The 22,532-nt window shown below is 41.0% G+C and overlaps 1 protein-coding gene and 1 non-coding gene across 5 annotated transcripts in view; one reads left to right on the top strand and one right to left on the bottom strand.

Moving 5' to 3' along the window:
* Stim1 (stromal interaction molecule 1) overlaps window positions 1-22,532 on the bottom strand; it is a 186,811-nt gene that overhangs the window by 40,021 nt on the left and 124,258 nt on the right. For all 4 annotated transcript variants that reach the window (XM_070035138.1, XM_070035139.1, XM_070035135.1 and 1 more), the window contains exon 3: window positions 16,069-16,183. In XM_070035138.1, coding sequence (XP_069891239.1) covers window positions 16,069-16,183 — 115 coding nt within the window. The remainder of the gene's footprint in view (window positions 1-16,068; window positions 16,184-22,532) is intronic.
* LOC138836672 (U6 spliceosomal RNA) lies at window positions 14,132-14,238 on the top strand. The gene has a single exon (XR_011374990.1). It is a non-coding gene; the product is annotated as a U6 spliceosomal RNA (small nuclear RNA).

The raw sequence follows: 22,532 nt of genomic DNA, 5'->3' as shown, positions 1-22,532 counted from the left end.
TCACTAATACTTGGAGCACTATGGCTTATAAACCTCAATGATTATAATGTTGTGTAAAAATACCCTTTGGAAATAATTTTTATATCTTGTGTATGTAGCTCCATAGAAAGCAAACTGAAGACTATACTCTGTTAAAAATCAACGCTGTGTTCCTAGCTACTCAGGAGGCTGAGATCTGAGGATCAAGGTTCAAAGCCAGCCCGGGCAAGAGAGACCGTGAGACTCCTATCTCCAATAAAACCACCAGAAAACCGGAAGTGGCGCTGTAGCTCAAGTGGTACAGCGCTCGCCTTGAGCTGAAGAGCTGAGGGACAGCGCCCAGGCCCAGAGTTCAAGCCCCACGACCGACAAAAAAAAAAAAAAAAAAAAAAAAATCAACACTGTGTTAAGGAACAGAAGTGGACTTACTATAGAAGGAATATGTTCAAGCCAAGTAGGGGTCAAATGAGATCATGATGTATTATACAAATCACAGTTTGCAGAAGCTGAAATAGTGAAAAACGGTGGGAGGAATGAGTCATCAGATGGCACCCAGTAATACAGACATGTGGAACTTAAAAGCCTGAGAGCAATTGAATTTCAGCAAAAAGATACCATGTAATTGGATGAGAAGTTTACTGGTACTTAAAATGTGAACCTGATTTTCCTTATATTTAAGTAAATTTTGTATAACAACTTAAAGCTCCATATATGTTTGTATATAACATGTTTTTAAATAACATTAAAATAATTTAGGTCAACACTACAGGTCCAAAATAAATTTTTTTTCCAAAAGAAATGTGTACTTTCCTCACATTTAAAAAGCACTGTGGCCAGCAAAAAGCCAAAACAGTTTTGAGGAGAATGATGAGTTTCATCCCCTTACCCCTTAGGAGCCATATAAGAATATGTCCTGTTCACTTTTGCTCAGTCACTGTTTCTAAATAAAAGATCATATACATGGTATCAATGAGAATTTACTCAAAGAGGCTGAATGAAATAGTTTAAGACTCTAATCTTAGCTAATCCAGAGATTCCCATTCAAGGCCAACCTGGGCAGGAAAGTTTGTGAGACCTCTCATCTCAATGCCAACTACAGGGGGAAATAAAACAAGATTGAGGTCCAGACACAACCTTATACAGGAAGTGAGACCTCTTCTCAAAAAGAATTAGTGCAAAAGGAGAAGAGCTGGAAGCATGGCCCAGCAGTACAATGCACTGTGAGGATTAAGAGTTCAAATTCAGTGGGGCTGGGAATGTAGCTTAGTGGTAGAGTGCTTGCCTAGCATGCATGAAACCCTGGGTTTGATTCCTCAGAACAACATAAACAGAAAAAGTTGGAAGTGGTGCTATGGCCCAAGTGGTAAAATGCTATCCTTGAGCAAAAAAAAACTCAGAGACAGTGCCCAGGCCCTTCAAATTCAAGTACCACCAAAAAGCTGGGTGTTGGTAGCACATGCCTGTAACCCCAGCTCTTGGAAGGCTGAGAGGCCAACCTGGGCTACATAGACTCTATTTCAAAAAAATATATATACATAACTCTGGTAGTGTTTCTGTCACTCTCATATTCTCTCATGATTCAGAAGCATCTTGTATGAAGAAAACGCTGAAGGCAAAAATGTTCCAATCTTAAGGTCCTCCACAAGATATGCCAGGTTTCAGGACGAAAGCATGTTTGCTGAGTGCTGAGTGGCTATAGAGGTAGGCATAATTCAGAGACATGACAGGTAAAAAGGGAAAGGTGTGAAGAGGGAGGAATGAAATAAGTATAGTGTGTTCTATGACCACATCCTGGAAGACAAGACACTAGAAGCTTAGGCAAAGGGTGTGTAAATACCACTAAGTTAAGTCTGTAGGTCTCAAACAAGAATGTATTAGACAAAAAGAAAAAAATTAATTTCTAAGAGATGCATTCAAGTTCTAGGGCTTGGGAAAAGAGGATAATGGAATTAGGGTTAACGAAGTGTTGAGGAAAGTAGAATAAAATAGCTTATTCCTGATAATGAAAATATGTTCTCACACATTATAAATGTGGTCTTTGACTATGGTCTGGAGAGTCAGGTAATGAAGTCAGAGAAGAGTGGCACGCCTACATGAGGCAGACAGACAAGTGCTAGCCTGTAAAGGGCAGAAAACAACACACTCCTATCTGTGCTGCTACTGGAGCGAGGCCTAACTCTGCACAAAGCGGCCTTTCTCCTTGGTGGGGAGAGGAAAGAAGGCCACTCTTTTTGTTGTTAGAAGGGCCTGAGGCCAGCGGTGCTTCAAGGGACTTCTGTCTATTAGGAGGCTACCTTACTACAAGAACTTGCATATACGGGCACACAACTGGCACAGAGGAATTGCTTGATCAATACCCGCCCCAGCACAGACAAGCAACAGCCAGTCTAGCCCAGGGTTCAGTGACACTTGGGATGGAAGCATCTTTGTTGTGGGACTTGTCTTATGTATTACTGCAAGATTAACATCTCTAACATATATCTACCAGATGCCAGTTGCATACTGCCAGTTATGATGATCAAAGATGTTTCCACATACTGCTGAATGTCCCCTGGGAGACAAAACTGTGCCACAATCACTGCTCTAAACATGGTATTAAGAAACAGAGTCTCTAAGGAGGACACTGTACTCCAAAGCAGATGGACTTTGACTAGCCCCTACGTAGCTGAAGTACAGGGAAAAGGGACAATGGCCCAGTGTATCACACCAAACCTCAAGGCAGTTTTTGTTTGTTTGGTTTATTCTCTACATTTCATTCTGTTACCTAGGCAGCAGCCCTATCTAGTAGGGCTTGGCAACATAGTGTCATCCACCCACAGTCACTGTAGTCTGAACAAAATAATCTGTAACAAGCTGTATCATATATATTAAGTGTATCTCAGACAGTGTAAGTTCTAACAAGATTCACAAACAACAGGGCAATGAAGCTATCAGGGCCTCTTGTTCCTAAGACTCAAATACCTAGAAGTTAAGTCTTGTTCTGCATTCTCATTCCAACAGAGGAAATGGGAAAAATCCCTGGACCACAGAGAAAGCAACACCAAGTACACAGAGCTCACTGTTAGCAAGAGGCTACAGAATATGACAAGGAGAGTTTATAAGAAAATAATACAGATACAGATTCCAAATGATCTGTGTCCAAATCCTAGGAGGACATATAAGCAAGAGCAGTTTATTGAAGTCACAAGCCTCCTCAAAGCCTGATCTGTGGTTGTTAGCCACATCAAAGACTACATTTCTGGACAAAATAATGAACAAGGTTACACGGAATCAGAGAATGTCAATCTCTGGAAATTCCATCAAAAGAGAGACCACACAAGATGAATAATCTTACTTTCTCATTGTCATTATCATTATTTATTAATTAATATTAATTAGTATGTATAGTCAGCCCCAGCCCTGGGAAAGGGGCTTTTGTATTTGAGAAATATTTTACATAAATAAAATATTCTATTTTATAATGAGGTAATCACCAAAAAAAGTATGCTTTGGTTGAGTTTTGTTTGTTTAAGTGATTGGGATAGTACTGTAGTCTGAACTCAGAACGTTGTGTTTGCTAGCTAGGTGTTCTGCCAGTGCCTCCAGCTCTTTTACCATAGGTTATTCTTTTTTTTTTTTTTTTTTTTTTGTCTGGTCGTGGGGCCTGAACTCTGGGCCTGAGCGCTGTCCCTCAGCTCTTCAGCTCAAGGCTAGCGCTCTACCACTTGAGCTACAGCGCCACTTCCGGCTTTTTTCTTTTTGCTTATGTGGTGCTGAGGAATAGAACCCAGGGCCTTATGCATGCAAGTCAAGCGCTCTACCACTGAGCCACCTTCCCAGCCCCCCATAGGTTATTCTTTAGACACTGTCTTGTGTTTTTGCCCGGGCCTGGTCTGGACTATACTTCTCCTACCTATGGCTTCCTAGGCAGCTAGTGCCACAGATGCATGCCGCTGCACCCAGCTAATCTGTGGAAATAAGGGTCCTAAAAACTTTTGCCATGGCTAGTCTCAAAACCATGAAAAATAACATTATTGAAGACTGACAAATTTCTGAGCACCTTAGAAAACTGGATTTTTATTGTTAAATGTACTAGAATTGGAAGCTGAAAGACTTTGATTTCTACCTTAGCTATTAGGGACCAACTTGAATGAATCATTTGACCATTATAAGCTTCAATTTCACTTTCTGTTAAATATTCACTCTGGCTGGGTTCCAATATTTCATGCCTGTAATCCTAGTGAATTCAGGAAGCTGAGATCTGAGAATTGTAATTGAAAGCTATCCCAGGAAGGAATATCTTGAGAATCTTATCTTCAATTAAAAAGCCGGAAATAGAGCTGTGGCTTAAGCAGCAGAGCACAGCCTTGAGCAAAAAAGTTAAGGGTCAGTGTGTAAGCCCTGAGTACGAGCCCCAGTACCAGCACAAAAAAGTATTTATTCTGTTATTTATTTTGTACTATTCCATGCCAAACATAGGAACAGAGCAGTGAAGGAGAAAGAAGTCCTTATTCTCATGTAATTTACAATCTAGCAACACTTACCTCCCAGGATTGTTTAATAAGTGAGTTCATGGAAATAACTTTGAAAATACCTAGGATTTAATATAAATTTAGTAAGAGTTGTTTCTTTATACATATATTCATTCAAAAGAACATGTTAAAAAATGATCACAGGCTCACTTATAAGCAAAGACACGGTGTAGACATGTACAAAGAACAATCACTCTAGCTTGTATGGAGTCCTAGGGTCACTTAGTAAAGACAAAGAGAATCAGATATTGCTGGATCAAATGATAATGGTCCTTAAAAGCAGGTAGTCTCAAGCCAGGCACCTGTGGTTCATACCTGTAATCCTACTCAGGAAGCTGAGATCTGAGAATCATGGTTCAAAGCCAGTTTGAGAAAGAAAGTATATGAGATTCTATCTACAATAAACTACCAAAAATAAAAATCTGAAAGTAGAAACATAGCTAAAGTGGTAGGGTGCTAGCCATGAGCCAAAGAAGCTCAGGGACAATGCCCAGGCCCTGAGTTCAAGTCTCAGGACTGACATGCACACATAAGAAAAGCAGGTAGTCTCAAACTTCAAAAAAATTTATCTACTGGGAGAAAAAAAATTATTAAAGGATTAGAGGCATGGCTCAGGTAGTAGAGCACCAGCCAATAAGTACAAGCAAGCATCAGATACCAAGTTCCAAGTCCTGGTCTTGGATTTAAAAAAAAAAAAATATATATATATATATATATATACACACATATATATATTATAGCCAGGCACTGGTGGCTCATGTCTGTAATACTAGCTTCTCAGGAGGCTGAGATCTAAGGATCACAGTTCAAAGCCAGCCCAGGCAAGAAAGTCTGTCAGACTCTTTTTTTTTTTTTTTTTTTGGGGTCCGGTTGTGGGGCCTGAACTCTGGGCCTGGGCGCTGTCCCTCAGCTCTTCAGCTCAAGGCTAGCGCTCTACCACTTGAGCTACAGCACCACTTCCGGCTTTTTTCTTATGTGGTGCTGAGGAATCGAACCCAGGACCTCGAGCATGCAAGGCAAGTACTCTACCACTGAGCCACCTTCCCAGCCCCTTATAGTTTTTTTTTGTTTGTTTGTTTGTTTTTGTAGGTCATGGGGCTTGAACTCTGGGCCTGGGCGTTGTCCCTCAGCTCTTCAACTCAAGTCGAGCGCTCTACCACTTGAGCTGTTACAGCGCCACTTCCTTGTCAGACTCTTATCTCCAATAAACCACTAGAAAACCAGAAGTGGTGCTGTGGCTCAAGTGGTAGAGTGCTCGCCTTGAGCTGAAGAGCACAAGGACAGTGCCCAAGCCCAGTTCAAGCCCCAGGACTGACAAAAAAACATTTTTTTTACATACCTACTACTTAGGCACCACTGTAGGAGCTAGAGATACAACAGTATAAAAAGTAGAGTCACTGTTCTCATGTTGTTTCTGTTTTGAGGGAAAGAAAAGAAGTAAAACACTGTAAACAAGAGCTAGGTATGATGGTACATGCCCGTAATCCCAGTCACTCAGGAGGTTGGGGAAGGAAAACTGAAAGTTCAAGGCCAGGCTGGACAACCTAATAAGATCTTGTTTCAAAATGAAAACTTTTACAAGGGCTGAGGAAGCTGCTCAGTGGTAGTGCTTTCCTAGCATGAGCAAGACCCTGGGTTCAATCTTTAGTACAACAAAAATAAAAAGCCACAATAAACATGTAATTATATGTCAAAAAATGAGAAGTATAATGAAGAAAAATTTAAGTAATAAAAGGGTATAAGGGAAAAGAACAGTGGACAGTGGTTTTAGGTTAGGGAAGGCCTCTTTGATGAAGAGACATATGAGCAGATAATGAAAAACATCTGAGCCATGTGGATACCTGGAAAAAGGACATGCCACAGAAGAAACAATAAGTATTGTACCTAGCATGTGAGCTATAGCAATACCTCCACAGATGTGCCAAGGCAGATACTGAACCACGCTAATTCTTCCTCTTGCCAGGAAAAAAAGAGCAATACAAAATGGGCTCCTGAGTCAGAATCTCTTTCCCATAATGGACTTGTGGCGGCGCCTCTAGATGAAGCCTTCATATACTTTTGTGGTTTCAAATCTACATCCCAAGAGAAATATGTCTGGCAGGAAATTTTCCAGTATCATTTTTTGGTCTCCTTCACACAGCTACTAGTCAATTATCTGACCACTTGGTCAGACTTTGGTCACATTTGGTCAGCTAGTAAATGTGGCACAGCAGCTACAAATGTGGGCCTTGGAAACAGGTGGTTTGATTTGAGATCTGCCACTTCCTAAATGTAGGTCCTTGATTAGTTGTCAACAGAGATGATTCTCCATGACCTCCATCCTTAAAGGCTCTCTTCTAGAAAAGTAGACAGACGTACAAAGGAAAAAATGACAAGTGCTAGATCAGAGAACAATGGAAGGTGATATCAGGACACAGATAAAGGGAAAAGCATCCCCAAATTGGGCTTCTTATTTGACTTCTCACTGCACACTCCAGGGCAGCTCATAATCTTTCAAAGTGGCTGTTCCTAAAGACAGTGGGGGGCTGGAACTAGTTAATCTGAGCAGTTTCATTCTATTATCATGTTAATATCAAATACTGAATTATCAATACCACAAAAATAATATGGGCATGGTGCCTAGGCCTCATGTGATAGCTCATTAGGCTTATGCACAAAAACCAGTTCTCTCAGGGCCCACCAGACATGCTATTGAAGGCTATCCAAAGAGTAATAAGGCTAGGAAAAGCCAGCCTAGGGAAAGACTGGTAGCATGGCTGCAGAATAGTAAGAGAATCCAGGAGCCCTGAAATGTTGAACTGTAAGATCACACAGTGCTAGAGACAATGGCAAAGTTTTATCTCTTATCTCTCTACATTGGGGTAGGACCTGTGCTACAGTAAAGGAAGGAATCATATTAGATGATGCCCTCAAGCAGACTGATGGGAAAATAGATAGGGGGGCTGATCACTGCAATTACTGCTCTAAATGCTATGAGTTAAGCATAGGAGACTGTGGGAACACAGAAGACACCCAATTTAGCCTGTGGTTTTCAGGAAAGATTTGGTAAAGAAGAAGCTAGTTAAACTGAATCTGAATTGGCAAGTAGGATTTAATAATATCAACAGAGGATAAATGAGGAGCAGAAAGAACAGCATATATGAACCCATGAGGGGATGCAAGGGATGAGGTATCCTAGGAACCACTGATAAGTCAGTGTGAGTACAGAGGACATTCATGAAGAGTAGTGGAAAATAAATAAGTGGCTAAGGAAATAAACATGAGCCTACATGCTAAATTCATCAAGTACAAGGCCTGGCAAACAAAGTTAATTAGTAAAATATTCTTAATGTAGGAATGTTTGCACAAATGACTAAAGAGAAATAGCACTTCTTTTTTTTTTTTTTTTTTTTTGTCCAGTCGTGGGGACTGAACTCTGGGCCTGGGCGCTGTCCCTCAGCTCTTCAGCTCAAGGCTAGCGCTCTACCACTTGAGCCAGAGCACCACTTCCGGCTTTTTTCTTTTTTTGCTTATGTGGTGCTGAGGAATCGAACCCAGGGCCTCGAGCATGCAAGGCAAGCGCTCTACCACTGAGCCACCTTCCCAGCCCGAGAAAGACTACTTCTTAAGGCCAATATTAGAGTTGGATAAGAAACAGCAGAAAACTATTGCATGCTAATTTATATATTACATCATTTATAAAATCTCAATTATATTTTCCTTATATATCATAATCAGTTATCTTTCTAAGCAATTTATAAATAGAAAATATACCATATTATTTAAATAAACACACAATATACAGTTTTTATACTGACACACAGGCTTAAAAATGATGCAATAGGCCAAGCACAGTAGTACATATCTGTAATTCTAGCACTCAGGAGGCTGAAGTATAAGAACTCTAAAGTTCAAAAGCTACCTGGTCTCAAAATAATAATAATAAGCCGGGCGCCAGTGGCTCATGCCTAGAACCCTAGCTAAGGAGGATTGAGATCTGAGGATAGCAGTTCAAAGCCAGTCCAGGCAGGAAAGTCCATGAGACCCTTATCTCCAATTAACCACCAGAAAACCAGAAGTGGCGCTGTGGCTCAAGTGGTAGAGCACTAGCCTTGAGCTGAAGAGCTGAGGAACAGCACCCAGGACCAGAGTTCAAGCCCAATGACTGAATAATAATAATAATAATAATGTTATTGTTACTATAAAATTAGCCAGACAGCCTGGTGCCAGTGGCTCACACCTGTAATCCTAGCTACTCAGGAGGCTGGGATCTGAGGATCACAGTCAAAGCCAGCCCAGGCTGGAAAGTCAGTGAGACTCTAATCTCCAATTAACCACCAGAAAACCAGAAGTGGTGCTGCGGCTCAAAGTTGTAAGGAAAGCATGGATAGATCCCAGGTCTTGAATTCAAACCCCAGGACCAGCACACACACACAAAAATGAGCAGGATGGTAGTATAGATAAGTCTGTGACCCAGAATTCAGCTGGCAAAGAAAGGAGGATCATAATTAATTAATTAATATTTTTTGTTGGAGTTGCAGTGGGGGCGGGGGGAGGTGTTGAGGGAGGCTTGTTTTGTTTTGTTTTTGCTGGTCCTCGGGGCTTCAACTCAGGGCCTGGGTACTGTCCCTGAGCTGTTTTACTCAAGGCTAGGGCCCCACTACTTGAGCCATAGCTCCACTTCCAGTTTTAGGGTGGTTAGTTAGAAATGGGAATCTCACAGACTTTCCTGCCAAGGCTGTGGCGCTGTAGCTCAAGTGGTAGAGCACTCGCCTTGAGCTGAAGAGCTGAGGGACAGCGCCCAGGCCCAGAGTTCAAGCCCCACGACCGACGACAAAAAAAAAAAAAAAAAAGAAAGTCTGCAAAATCTATCCAGTATTTCTTCCTTCTTTTCAAGAACAGCCATTCTTCTATTTTTTTTTTTTTTTTTTTGATCCGTGGTGGGGCTTGAATTCTGGGCTTGGGCGCTGTCCCTCAACTCTTCAGCTCAAGGCGAACGCTCTACCGCTTGAGCCACAGCGCCACTTCCGGTTTTCTAGTGGTTTACTGGAGATAAGAGTCTCATGGACTAGCCAAGCGCTGGTGGCTCACGCCTGTAATCCTAGCTACTCAGGTAGGATTATATTATATTATATTATATTAATAATATAATAAATTGCCCGGGCAGGAGAGACCGTGAGACTCCTATCTCCCGGCCACTCTTCCATCTTATATGGTCCTGAAAAGACAAGAAATTACAGATCATCTCAAATTGCTTCACATTCCCTCAGATTAATCACTACCCTACGTAAACCTGTAATCCACCCTACACAAATCTGATTCTCCATGGGCACTCTCACCCCCTGGCCATGTCTGACTCCAGAGTAAAGATACTTAGGGATGAATTATCAGTAAAGAGGCAGTTAGAAAAGGCCAATCCAATCTCTAAGGTCTGATGCAGGGATCTCTGGAATTCTCTTGTTCTTGGTCATTCCTTAGCTCATCCTGTTCAATTCTTGCTAGTTGTTTTTTTTTAACTTTAACAAAAATATTTTATTATAATTGCAACATATGCATAATTAAATAATAATTTTCCACTATCTACTGTTTATCATGGCTGTCCATGAGCTCCTGCATTTACTTGCTTCACAAATTCAGGTCTTGTCCTCAGTTTCTGCAGCTTTAAAATTAACAGGTTAAGTTGGGCACTTTCTAATTTCCTTTCTCTCACCATTTGTTTATGATGAGATGTGTGCTCTAGGAATATTTTCAGTGGAGTTTATAAAGATTCATAATGGCAGGGCTGGGAAGGTGGCTCAGTGGTAGAGCACTTGCCTTGCATGCCAGAGGCCCTGGGTTCGATTCCTCAGCACCACATAAGCAAAAAGAAAAAAGCTGGAAGTGGCACTGTGGCTGAAGTGGTAGAGCGCTAGCCTTGAGCTGAAGGACAGCGCCCAGGCCCAGAGTTCAGGCTCCACGACCGGACGAGAGAGAGAGAGAGAGAGAGAGAGAGGAGAGAGAGAGAGAGAGAGAGAGAGAGAGAGAGAGAGAGAGAGAGAGAGAGAGAGGAGAGAGAGAGAGAGAGAGAGAGAGAAATTCTAATTCGATTGGAGAGAGAGAGAGAGAAAGAAAGATTCATAATGGCAGAAATCCTCTATTCGATTGGAAATTTATTTATTTATTTTTGTGGGGGTGGTGGAGGAAAGAATGATCCTGTGCTTGGGACTGTGCTTCTTTTTTTTTTTTTTTTTTTTTTTGCAATAGGACTATTTTCTATCATGTTAGCTTGACAGCCTTTATGGTGTTCTTGATGGTTCTTTATATCTAAAGGTATGTTATTCTGTGCAAATGTCTGTATCTGAATCCTTTTATCTAAGATCAGAGATTAATATCTTTTATTTATTCAATAAATGTGACATACAGGTAATATATTGAAAGACATATATCATAATTAGTGTATGTTTTAATCAATTCAAGATTAACCCACAACAGAATGTAAACAATGGGTAGATTTTTTTTTAATCAAATCTGCTATTTGATTCATAAAGATCAGATATGATGGAGAATCCAGGAATGTAGCTCAGAAATAGAGTGCTTCGCTAGCATACACAAGACTCTGGATTGTATTCAAAGCACCACAGAAAGGTAGGAGGGGACATAAAATTTGAGAAATTCCCTGAAGATAGGAGTATTTTTTTTCCTTTGTGGTGGTAGGGATGTAATCTAGTGCCTTACACATGCTAGGCAAGACTCTGTCACTGAGCTACATCCCCAGGCCAGGAAAACCTTTTTTTTCATGGTTGGCCTCTTGGGTCACACTTGGATTCATACTAATGAGATGAATCAGGAAGGGGGCTAGTCACCAGAAAGATAAAAGTAAAACTTTAAGAAAGCAAAACCAAAGTTTAGTTGAGTTTTCTGAGTGACAAATACAGTGATGTGCTAGGTGGACTATGTGATCTGATTCCACAAGAAGACACAGAAGTGCCACATTCAGGACTCTCCCAGATCTCTAAGTCTTTTGGCTACTCCTAATCTGTGTCCTTTATAATAAAACTATAATGATAAATAAATGGCTTGCCTAAACTCCATGAGTAGCCCTAGTAAATTATGGAACCCAAGGAGATTGTGGTATCTCCTAGAGCTTATGGTTGGTGTCTGTAGTGAACGTAATCTTGTTGAAAACCATACCCTTAACTTGTGAGGTCTGAAGTAACATTGGGTAGTTAGAAACTACCTCTCCCTCAGTTAACCCATCGCTTTGTCACATTTTCCTCATCTATAAATGGAGATAACCACAGCATTTATACTTCTTAATACTTACTGTATATTTCTTAATATGCATAAAACTCCTATAATAGTCCCTACCATATATTAAATACAAAGAGGCTCAGAGACAGGCCCAGAGAGGCCCAGGCCCTGCATTCAAGCCTACAATTGACAAAAAAAAAAGAAAAGAAAACAAATTGGTCTAGAAATCACAGAAGTCAAGTTTATTATTACATATATATATATATATGTCAAAGTTGATTTGAATTACTACTGTTTTTATTATTAAAATCCATGCTGATTAATGTAGAGATTAGCAGACTATTCAGCAAAGATCTAAATAACACCGAGGAAAAAACACTGGTTTCCCACATGTCAGAAAATGCTAACAACACTAATCACACAGACATGAGCCCGCTAATGTTTCAAACACAAGTGACCACTACTGATGTCTACATCAGCTTGCTAAATTCAGGCCAGCCACTTTGAGCCAGTGCCAGAATATATTACATTTTTTTGGTAATTCTGGAAATTGTCACTCTAGAGAGATGAAGAGCCATTTTCTGAATAGTACAACAAGTTACTGGTAAGAACAGAACACAAGAAAACGCTTACTTTTAGTCTGTCAGATCACTGAATATAATACATGGTGAGCCAATCCTAGAAATGCAAATGTATTACTTCTCCTATTTTAGCTGTGAACTACATTAATTACTATGTATTAAAATGTTTTTCTCTGCTAATGGGTAATAAGGATACTCACTTCCAAAAACTCTATTGCCAGGCGCTGGTGGCTCATGCCTGTAATCCTAGCTACTGGGGAGGCTGAGATCTGAGGATCACTGTTCAAAGCCAGCCTGGGCAGGAAAGTCTATGAAATACTTATCTTCCAATTAACCACTAGAAAACCAGAAGTAGCACTGTGGCTCAAGTAATAGAGAGCTTGCCTTGAATTGAAGAGCTGAGGGATAACATAACGCCCAGGCCCAGAGTTCAAGCCTCATGACCAACCAAAAAAAACCCAAAAACTCTATTATATCCTACTTTCCTGTAATATACTGGAAGTATTCCAAATAGTTACTAAGTCTAGAAATAAAGTTCAGAAGATTGTCTGGAGTTGTTTCTAGTACTATGATTCAATCCCTCTATTTCTGCCTTCTCTTGGTAATTTCTCCTTCTAGTTGTTTTGCTGTGAGTTTCAGAAAAGGCCAGGAATGTTCTCCTTGCCATTTTGCATTATATACTCCTACTTAGAAAACCTATCCTCAAAAACTAGGCATCTTAACCTCATGTTATTAAAGAAGAAAGCCAAAATTAAATGATACTGATGAAAGATTTTCATGTCAATGCTGATATAATTCCAAAGTGCATGTCACTGCTTCATCTTTCATCAGCAACTTGAGATGCTCAGCAGCTATTAAAACAAAAAACAAAACAAAAAACAAGACCACCACAAGGAACTAGACTTCTGAAGATTTCCAAGAAGCTTTCTCCTCTAGCTTCCTCCTAAGTTCTCCTCAACTGATAAAATAGCTAACTAGAAGTACCACCCTGTCCATCCCAGAACCAAATTAAACTACAAGTTTAATCTGCCCACATTATACACAATCTCTACTAGATCTAAAATTCTAGAATTGTAGATATTTTAAATAAGAATTTAAATAAAAATAGAAACTGCCTCATTCCTACAAAAAATAATATTCTCTATCATCAGAGAAGTTCTTTGAACAAAGACAACCCAAAGCTCCTACCTGTAATCCTAGCCACTCCTGAGGTTGAGATAGGAAGATCAAGGTTTGAAACCTACCCAGGCAGAAAAGTCCCTAAGAGACTCTTTTTTTTTTTTTTGGGTCCGGTCGTGGGGCCTGAACTCTGGGCCTGGGCACTGTCCCTCAGCTCTTCAGCTCAAGGCTAGCGCTCTACCACTTGAGCCACAGTGCCACTTCCGGCTTTTTTTTTTATGTGGTGCTGAGGAATCGAACCCAGGGCCTCGAGCATGCAAGGCAAGTGCTCTACCACTGAGCCACCTTCCCAGCCCCCCTAAGAGACTCTTATCTCCAATTAACTACTCAAAAACTGGAAGTGGTGCTATAGCTCAAGTGGTAGAGCTCTAGCCTTGAGCACAAATAGGCTCAGGGACAGTGCCCAGGCCCTGTGTTCAAGCCCCACAACTGACAAAAAGAAAAAAGAAAAGAAAAGAATAAGGACACAGGTTGACCTACTGCAACAATGAGATGTACAATACTCTATGCTGTACACAGTTGCGTAGTTGTGGAGGGAAGGGATGGTAGGGGAAAAACAAAGGAAGAGGCAACAATACTTGATAAGAAATGTACTCATTACCTTGCTCATGTAACTGTAACCCCTTCTCTGTACCGTATTTTCACAATAAAAAACTTATTTTAAAAAAAAAAGTGTTTGCTTCAGCAGCACATATACTAAAATTGGAGCAATACAGAGAAGATTAGCATGGCCTCTGCGCAAGGATGACACGCAAATTCGTGAAGCATTCCATATTTTTAAACCGTTTAAATAGGGATACAGGTGGACCCATTGCAACAATGAGATGTACAAGTCGTTACGTTGCAAAACAAACTTTACAACTTTGGCCAGGTGGGGGCAGGGGAGGGAGGGGCTGGGAAAGGATGGGAAGGGGAAACAAAGGAAGAGGAAACAATGCTTGATAAGAAATGCACTCATTACCTTGCCCATGTAATTGTAACCCCACTGTACAGTATTTTCACACACAAAAAAAATTTTAAAGAAAAGAAAACACATTGGTCTAGAAATCAGAGAACCCAAGTATAAGTTCTGGCTCCACTAAATGCATGGCAAAGAACAATCAATTTTATAAGCCAAAACTTAAATTTCCTTACCTAAAATTTAGGAAGGCTTCACACAATGATGCATGCCTGTCATGCCTGTTGTTTCAATTATTCAGGAGGCTGAGATGAGCCCAGGAATTTCACTAGTATAGGCAACATAGGGAAATTATCTTAATTAAAAAAAAAAAAAGGTTGGGCACTGGTGTCTCCCACCTAAAACTGTAGCTACTCAAGAGCCTGAGAACTGGAGAACAAAGATTCAAAGCCAGTCTGAGCAGAAAAGTCCAAGAGACTCTATCACCAAAATAATAATAAAAAGTGAGGCTGGAAATATGGCTCAAGTAGTAGAGTACCAGCCAAGCAAGAAAGTACAAGGCCCTGAGTTCAAATTCTAGTAATGGCAAAATAATAATAATTACTTAATTAAATATACAACAAAAATAAAATACAAGTTAGCCTGATGACCACTTATGTTTAACCTTTTTTAGCATCAGGGCCTGCACTACAAGTCCCTGGGAAGAGAATGCTTCCAATATTATTAATATCAAAGGAAGCTCTAACTATACATACAAGTGAGATGAAGTTAAAGTCCTGTTATTTTCCACTGTGTCAAGACTCTTACAATTAGACCTTTGCTTTCACTCAAAACCCTGAAGAAAACACTCGTGCTTGCCTTAAGCAGAAAAGCTCAGGGGCAGCACCCAGGCCCTGAGTTCAAGTCCCAGGACCAGCACAAAAAGAAAAAGAAAATGTTCTAGAAAAGGGTAGTCATAGTTTGGCAGTTTTTACATGTGAAAAGGACCTAATGTTTTCACTAATAAAAGAAGCCAGTAGGTTGATGTGCCCACTGAAGGTACCAGCATCTAATCTAACTGTGTTAACAGATGTATGGTGTCCAGAACTGAGAAGTTGATAATCCAGTTCAACTGAGTTAGTTGATTATGTCAACTCTGTAAAAATAAAACTGCACTTAGGAGTCTGTGTCTAACTCCAGGAACTAAGAAAGATATTAACAAAGATGTTTACAGGCAGGGAACCAAGCCAAGAAAGAGACTGAGAACATGTTTTCTACAAAGAACTAGAGCTACTTAATTTAAAAAAGAGAAGACTCAGAAAAGAACTCATCATCCACCTAATCTCTGAATAATCTGGGACCACAGCAGAGCTGGCCCAAGGTGAGGGGCTACAGAAGAGAGGGGCTGCCTCAAGTTCCTCATCTCTGGAGATAATGCAGTAGAAGATAGGAGATTCTATGAGGGGTGATGTGAGAAGAAAAACAGATAAGCTGGAATTCAAAAACCACTCTGAGAAAGAACAATTCCAATTCTGTTGGAAGGCCCTTCCCCCTTCCCAGCAGTGACTATAATCATTCTTATTCAGTGACTGCTCACTGAATCATTTCAATAATCAACTTTTTATTAAGGATTTTATGTTCATGTCCTTGTAAGACCAAGCTGTTATCCATTTTCTCCCTTCTCCAAACTTCCCAATAACTAGCACTGACACTGAAGCTGCCCGCCTATTACCTTCTGAGGACTTCCAAGCCTTCCACAGGTCCTCCACACTGATGAGCTTATCCTCACCGTGGAAGGTGCTGTGCTTCACTGTTGGATCATGGTAATTGAGGTCTTCCCTTAGGAACTGCAAGAAAAAGCACACAAGTCATAATAGCAAGTGGGAGTCACCCCACCAAAATCTCCACAGATCATCTGCCTCCAGATATCCATGCACATTTTACTTGACAAATGCATAACTGTATCATATCATTCATATATCTTTCCATATGTATTAGTTGCCAGTAAGACCACACTTTCTTCTTTATTACATGTTTTATTTAAAAAATAGGAGGCCTACTTATAAGTAGGCTTAATAAATACGGCACAGTGGTGTACACCTGTAATCCCAACCACTCAAGAGACAGAGGCAGAGTGATTTAGTGTCCAAGGATACATGCACAAAAGGTAATAAAATTCTGTATCAGAAAACAAAATAACAAAACTGCTAGGGGAGTGGCTCAAATGGCAAAGAACTTGCTTAGCTTGAGGCATAAGGCAATCTCCCACTTACTGTGGCTTAAGACAGTAATCCTAGCTATTTGGGAATCAGAGATCAGAAGATCATGGTTTAAGACCAGTCTTTTCAAAAAGAAGTTCTTGAGACTCCATCTCTACATCATGGTGTGCACCTATCATCTCAAGCAACAGGAAGAAGCACAAGCAGGAGGATGACAGGAGTGGTCCAGGCCAGCCCAGCCACAAAGTGAGATCTACCTAAAAAATAATGAATGGATAAAAGGGCTGGAGGAGTGGCTCAAGTGGTAGAGCACCTACCTAGCAAGCACAAGGCACTGAGTTCAATCCCCTACAGCTGAAATAAACAAATAAATTAGAAATTCTTTCTTCATGCATTTTTAATTAGAGAAAGATAAGTGATAATTGATCGGAATTCTAAAATGAGAGAAAGGAAGAAAAGGATGAACAATTTGGGGGTTCTTTACATACTAAGGACTTCCATAACATTTTCTCATCTAATCCTCAAAAACAATGAATTACCATACCTATTTAACAAATGAGACTAATATTCTCAGAAACAGCAGACTTTTCCCTAAGTCACATTGAGTTTAGATAAGTGAAATTATTTGATGTGATTATTTTAAACATGCCCACAAATTCTTTGACAGTCCTTCAATTAAAGGTAGATGAAGCCGGGCGCTGGTGGCTCACGCCTATAATCCTAGCTACTCAGGAGGCTGAGATCTGAGGATCGTGGTTCAAAGCCAGCCCGGGCAGGAGAGACTGTGAGACTCCTATCTCCAATAAACCACCAGAAAACCGGAAGTGGCGCTGTAGCTCGAATGGTAGAGCACTCGCCTTGAGCTGAAGAGCTGAGGGACAGCGCCCAGGCCCAGAGTTCAAGCCCCACGACCGACAAAAAAAAAAAAAAAAAAAGGTAGATGACCCTTACCTTGAAAATATAAGCTGTCATTAGTAACTAATTGCTGTGGTTTGGATAAGTGTCTTTCAAGAGTCCATGTGGTTGGGGCTGGGAAGGTGGCTCAGTGGTAGAGCGCTCGCCTTGCATGCTCAAAGCCCTGGGTTCGATTCCTCAGCACCACATAAGCAAAAAGAAGAAAGCCGGAAGTGGCGCTGTGGCTCAAGTGGTAGAGCGCTAGCCTTGAGCTGAAGAGCTGAGGGACAGCGCCCAGGCCCAGAGTTCAGGCCCCATGACTGGACCCCCCCCCCCAAAAAAAAGAGTCCATGTGGCATGGTCCCCAGGGTATCAATAGGAGACAGTGGAACTTTTGAGAAGTGGGCCTGTGAGATGTACTTAAATTGCTGAGGCATACAATGAAAGGTGTTTGCAGTATCCTACTGCCTTCTTCTTCCTTTTCTTACTGCTCTTTGGCTTGTGAGGGCTAAAGCAATGAAGCTACTGAATTTTAGTCTAGAGCTTTTAGAACCACTGGCTAAAATAATTTCTCATTATGAGATAATTGCCTACAATAATAGAAAACTGAACAATATACTCATCTTTTAGCTAAGAGAAATGTGGCAACAGTGATGTTGCATGACTCCAAAGGTCAGAAAAGGCAATAGGGATTCCACCTGGTTCTCCCAGGGACACATATATGGGATGGCAGCAACTGGAGCTCTGGCCGCAAACAAAGGCCTCACTCCTGGATTCCCATATCTACCTGGCAAAAACATGGCCAGAGCTGACTGCAGCTGCCCCCCCTGAAGAGAGAGTATGGTCTCCTTTTCCAATATTCCTACCACTCACAGGTGTAGGCAAGTATTCACACATATGTCTATGCCCTCAGAGGAATAGACTTTAGGATTCCTGCCATATAGGAAAGCATTCTGTTAAAGTTGGTTTTTTGTTTGTGTTTGTGTGTGTGCGTGTGCACACACATGCATGCGCACACGTGTGTACCGGTCCTAGGGACTTGAAGTCTCATGGACTGAGCCCTGTCCCTGAGGTTTTTTAGGTTGTTATTGGTTTTTGGGTCCCCTCCCCACTGCTCAAGGCTAGTACTCTACCACTTAGGTTAACTGGAGATAAGAGCCTCATGGACTTTCCTGTCTGGGCTGGCTTCAAACTGCAATCCTCAGATCTCAACCTCCTGAGTAGCTAGGATTACAGATGTGCATCATCGGTGCCTGTCTTCTGTTAAAGTTTTAAAGCCCACCTCAAAGGTTAATTGTGGGGGCTAGGAAGGTGGCTCCGTGGTAGTGTTTGCCTTGCAAGCATGAGGCCCTGGGTTCGATTCCTTAGCACCACATAAGCAGAAAAACCTGGAAGTGGCGCTGTGGCTCAAAGAGAGCTTGCCTTGAGCTGAAGAGCTGAGGGTCAGCATCTAGGCCCCACAACCGACAAAAAAAAAAAGTTAATTGTGATTCTTACTGGAGGAGGTCAAGAAAAGGACAGAAAAGAAAAAATCAATTCTTGATAAAGAATTGTCTTTTCCATGCTCCCACAGCTTGTGGACATTCCTTTGTCAGTCAAGTTGTATGTCGATCTTCCCTAACAAACCATATACTTGCTGGTAGAAGCTCTCAGTTACCCCATCATAAACAAAGAGTGCAGGAATGTTACATTGAACCAGAACTGTAATGCCCAACATATCTGACAGAAGCATTACCACATATCAGTCTGAACATGAACACTGCCCCCACAGACAGCTAATAACTAAAGTCTTATTTAAAACAAAGTTTAAAAGGAAAATGAAAACAAAACAGGCAGCTTTTGGCTCTTATAACACGGATTTACAGTTTTAGACTCAGAACATGCAGCTCCTCTCTCAAGAAGGTCCAAAGAGGCTCCCTTAAAGTCTTGCCTTACCCAGTGGAATGCAGCATTGGCTAGAACGATAGCTCAATAGCTTGCCTAAGCTCCAAGGCACCAGCTGTCACTAGGTATATTTAGCCCAGAACACTGATCTCCCAGAGGCAGCACAAAGCATGCAACCCCATCCAGAGTAAATCAGCAGTAGTGAAGTTATGTGGGTGGGAGCAGAGACAAAAAGACTTCAACCCAGAATCCCCACAGAATTACCACAATACAGACTCAGCCAGCTCCTTTCAGGCACAAAGCCAGATCAACATCTTTCATTGGGTGCAAGGATCTAGGCAGCTCTACTAGGTTCTACCTTAGAACCCATGACTCCTCCTCTAGTATCCAATCTTGCTACCTATCTTCCATTTCTTCCAAACCAAATCACCACCCCCACTCCCACTTCCCCTGCTTACACCCTCTTCTCAGTATTTTAAGCCCACAAGTCTTATGCTTCATACTTTCCAATTTTTGTGCACTTCTTAAAACATCTAACAAGGTCTCACTTGTTCGATTTTGTTTTCTGAGACAGGGGCTTACTCTGTAGTCCAGGCTGGCCTCAAATTCATGCTTCTCCTGCCTCAGCCTCCTCAGTGCTGGGATTATCCACATTCACTACCAAAGTTACATAGAGCTGAGATATAGATGTTTCAAGGGTGAAATACATGTCTCCAGTCACATCAGAAACTATTGCTCAAAGGCTGGGAGAAGACATTTTCACTCACCTTTGAACATCTAAGTCTCACTTCTGCAATATAAACACTAGACCTATCATATCAACAGTAGAATGACCTTTATAACTAGACCAACTCATTTACTTAAAAGTTCATGGTAGCCAGGCAATGATAGTCCATGCCTATATTCCTAGCTACTCAGGAGGCTGAGATCTGAGAAACTGATTTCTAGAACAAGATTCAAGACCAGGGCTGGGAAGGTGGCTCAGGGGTAGAGTGCTTGCCTTGCATGCATGAGGCCCTGAGTTCCATTCCTCAGCACCACATAAGCAGAAAAAGCCAGAAGTGGTGCTGTGGCTCAAGTGGTAGGGCGCTAGTCTTGAGCTGAAGAGCTGAGGGACAGAGCCCAGTCCCAGAGTTCAGGCCCCACGACTGGCAAAAAAAAAAAAAAAAAAGATTCAAAACCAGCCAAGGAAAATAAATCTGAGAGACTTATCTCCAATTAACCAGCAAAATCTGGAAATGGAGGCATGGTCCAAATGGCAGAACAAGAAAAAGGGAGCAGGCAGGGGGAAGGTATCCAAACAAGCATGTAAATCTCTGAGTTCAACTCCATTATCAACACACAGACACAGACACACAGACAGACACACAGACAGACACACAGACACAGACACACACACACACACACACACACACACACACACACACACACACACACACACACACACACACACACACACACGGCTCCCACTACCTACTGGAGAATCTCTAGTTTCTTATCCTGGAATTCAGACTTCTTATAATGTGGGCCATCGACTTTCTTCTCCCTATCAGACTGAGAGCTTACATCAAAGGAGAGGTCAGAAAACTATGCCCATGACCAAATCCAGTTTGCCATTTGCTTTTGTAAATCAAGTTTTATTGAAACATAGCCAGGCTTATTCATGATATATTATCTGTGGATAATGTCACACTACAAAGATAGACTTGAGTAAGTATGATCAAGACTCTATGACCAGCAAACCCTAAAATATATCTGGCTCTACAAAAAAAAAGTTGCTAATTTTCTAACCTCAGCTCTAGACACATCAAACCATTTCAGGCTTTCTAAATAATACATACACTTTTATATCTTCATATTTTTGCCAGTGGCCCAAACCTGTAATCCTAGCAACTCAGGAGGTTGAGATTTGAGAATTCAGCTCAAAGATAGTCCAGGCAGGAACGTCCATGAGACTCTTATCTCCAAGTAACCACTCAAAAGCCATAGGGAAGGTATGGCCCAAGTGGTAGCACACCAGCCTTGAGTGGAGAAGAGACTCAGTGCTGAAGCTCTGAATTCAGGCTCACGTGCTGGCACACATACACACACAATCTTTGTATAAGGTGCCTGATATAATATGTTTTCTTTTTGAAGGCCACTTTTTGCCTTTAAAGACTTTTTTAGACATCTTCCAGGTGAGTTCATTTCATTTTAATTATTTGTTCCTTTAGTTCTCAGAATATCCATCTGTTTCTCCCATTATACTGAAATTACTAATTACCCCCTTCCTATTTTCCCTAAGCAACTTAAAAATAGAAACTGTATTTTATTTCTCACTTATCTATTCACCTATTTATCTTATAAATGTCCAAGCAATAGGGCCTTATACAAAGCAGGGTATGCAGTTAGTAATTAAATACCCAAATGGGGGTCTCATACCTGAGTTTGCACTTCAATATGGAACAGAATGCTTAGGCAAAAAGAGCTAAGCATTTTTATGATAAAAGTATTTTCTTAAGTTTTTTTATTATTTGTTGCTAGAATAAAAAATAAAAATTTAAATTTTCAAATAAATAGTCAATGCATATTATGTCTACCAAACAGAAGAAAAATATACTCAAATTATCACCTAGTCTAAAATAAGCATGAGATCCTACTTGACAAATAATTGAAACAAAAAGGACTGGGAGCATGGCTTAAGTGGTAAACTGCTTGACTAGCAAGGACAAGGCCTTAAATTCAAACCCCAGTACCACCACCAAATAAATAAATAAAAAGTATAACTTAGAAAATACCCATTTCTATCTTCTCTATGGGTCTCATTTCCCTTACATATGAGCGTGCTGGCACCTTATGAGTGAATCCCAGTAGCACACATTCTAGCCATCTTACCATGTCTAACACACACACACACACACACACACACACACACACACACACACACACACACACACACACACACACACACACACAGGCTGATTTTGTGTCAGACACCATCCTAAGCTGTTTGTGTGAACTGACTCATTTTCAGTGTCCTAGATGTAAGGCTATTATGAGGTTTTATACTGATGAGGTTTTACGATGATATGTGTGATGCATTAAAAGTAAGTGGTAGAACAAGATTGAAACCCCAGCAGCCAGCCTTAGAATCAAGCTCCATGACACAGTGAATCCCAGTTGGTGTAATCCCTGGCCTCTAGATACAGGTAGGAGGCTT

Source organism: Dipodomys merriami, unplaced genomic scaffold, assembly GCF_024711535.1.
Source record: "Dipodomys merriami isolate MVZ:Mamm:240054 unplaced genomic scaffold, mDipMer1.0.p SCAF_25, whole genome shotgun sequence".
NCBI classification, from domain to species: Eukaryota; Metazoa; Chordata; class Mammalia; order Rodentia; family Heteromyidae; genus Dipodomys; species Dipodomys merriami.
Note: the sequence above shows the minus strand (reverse complement) of the source record. Positions and strands in the feature narration are given on the sequence as shown.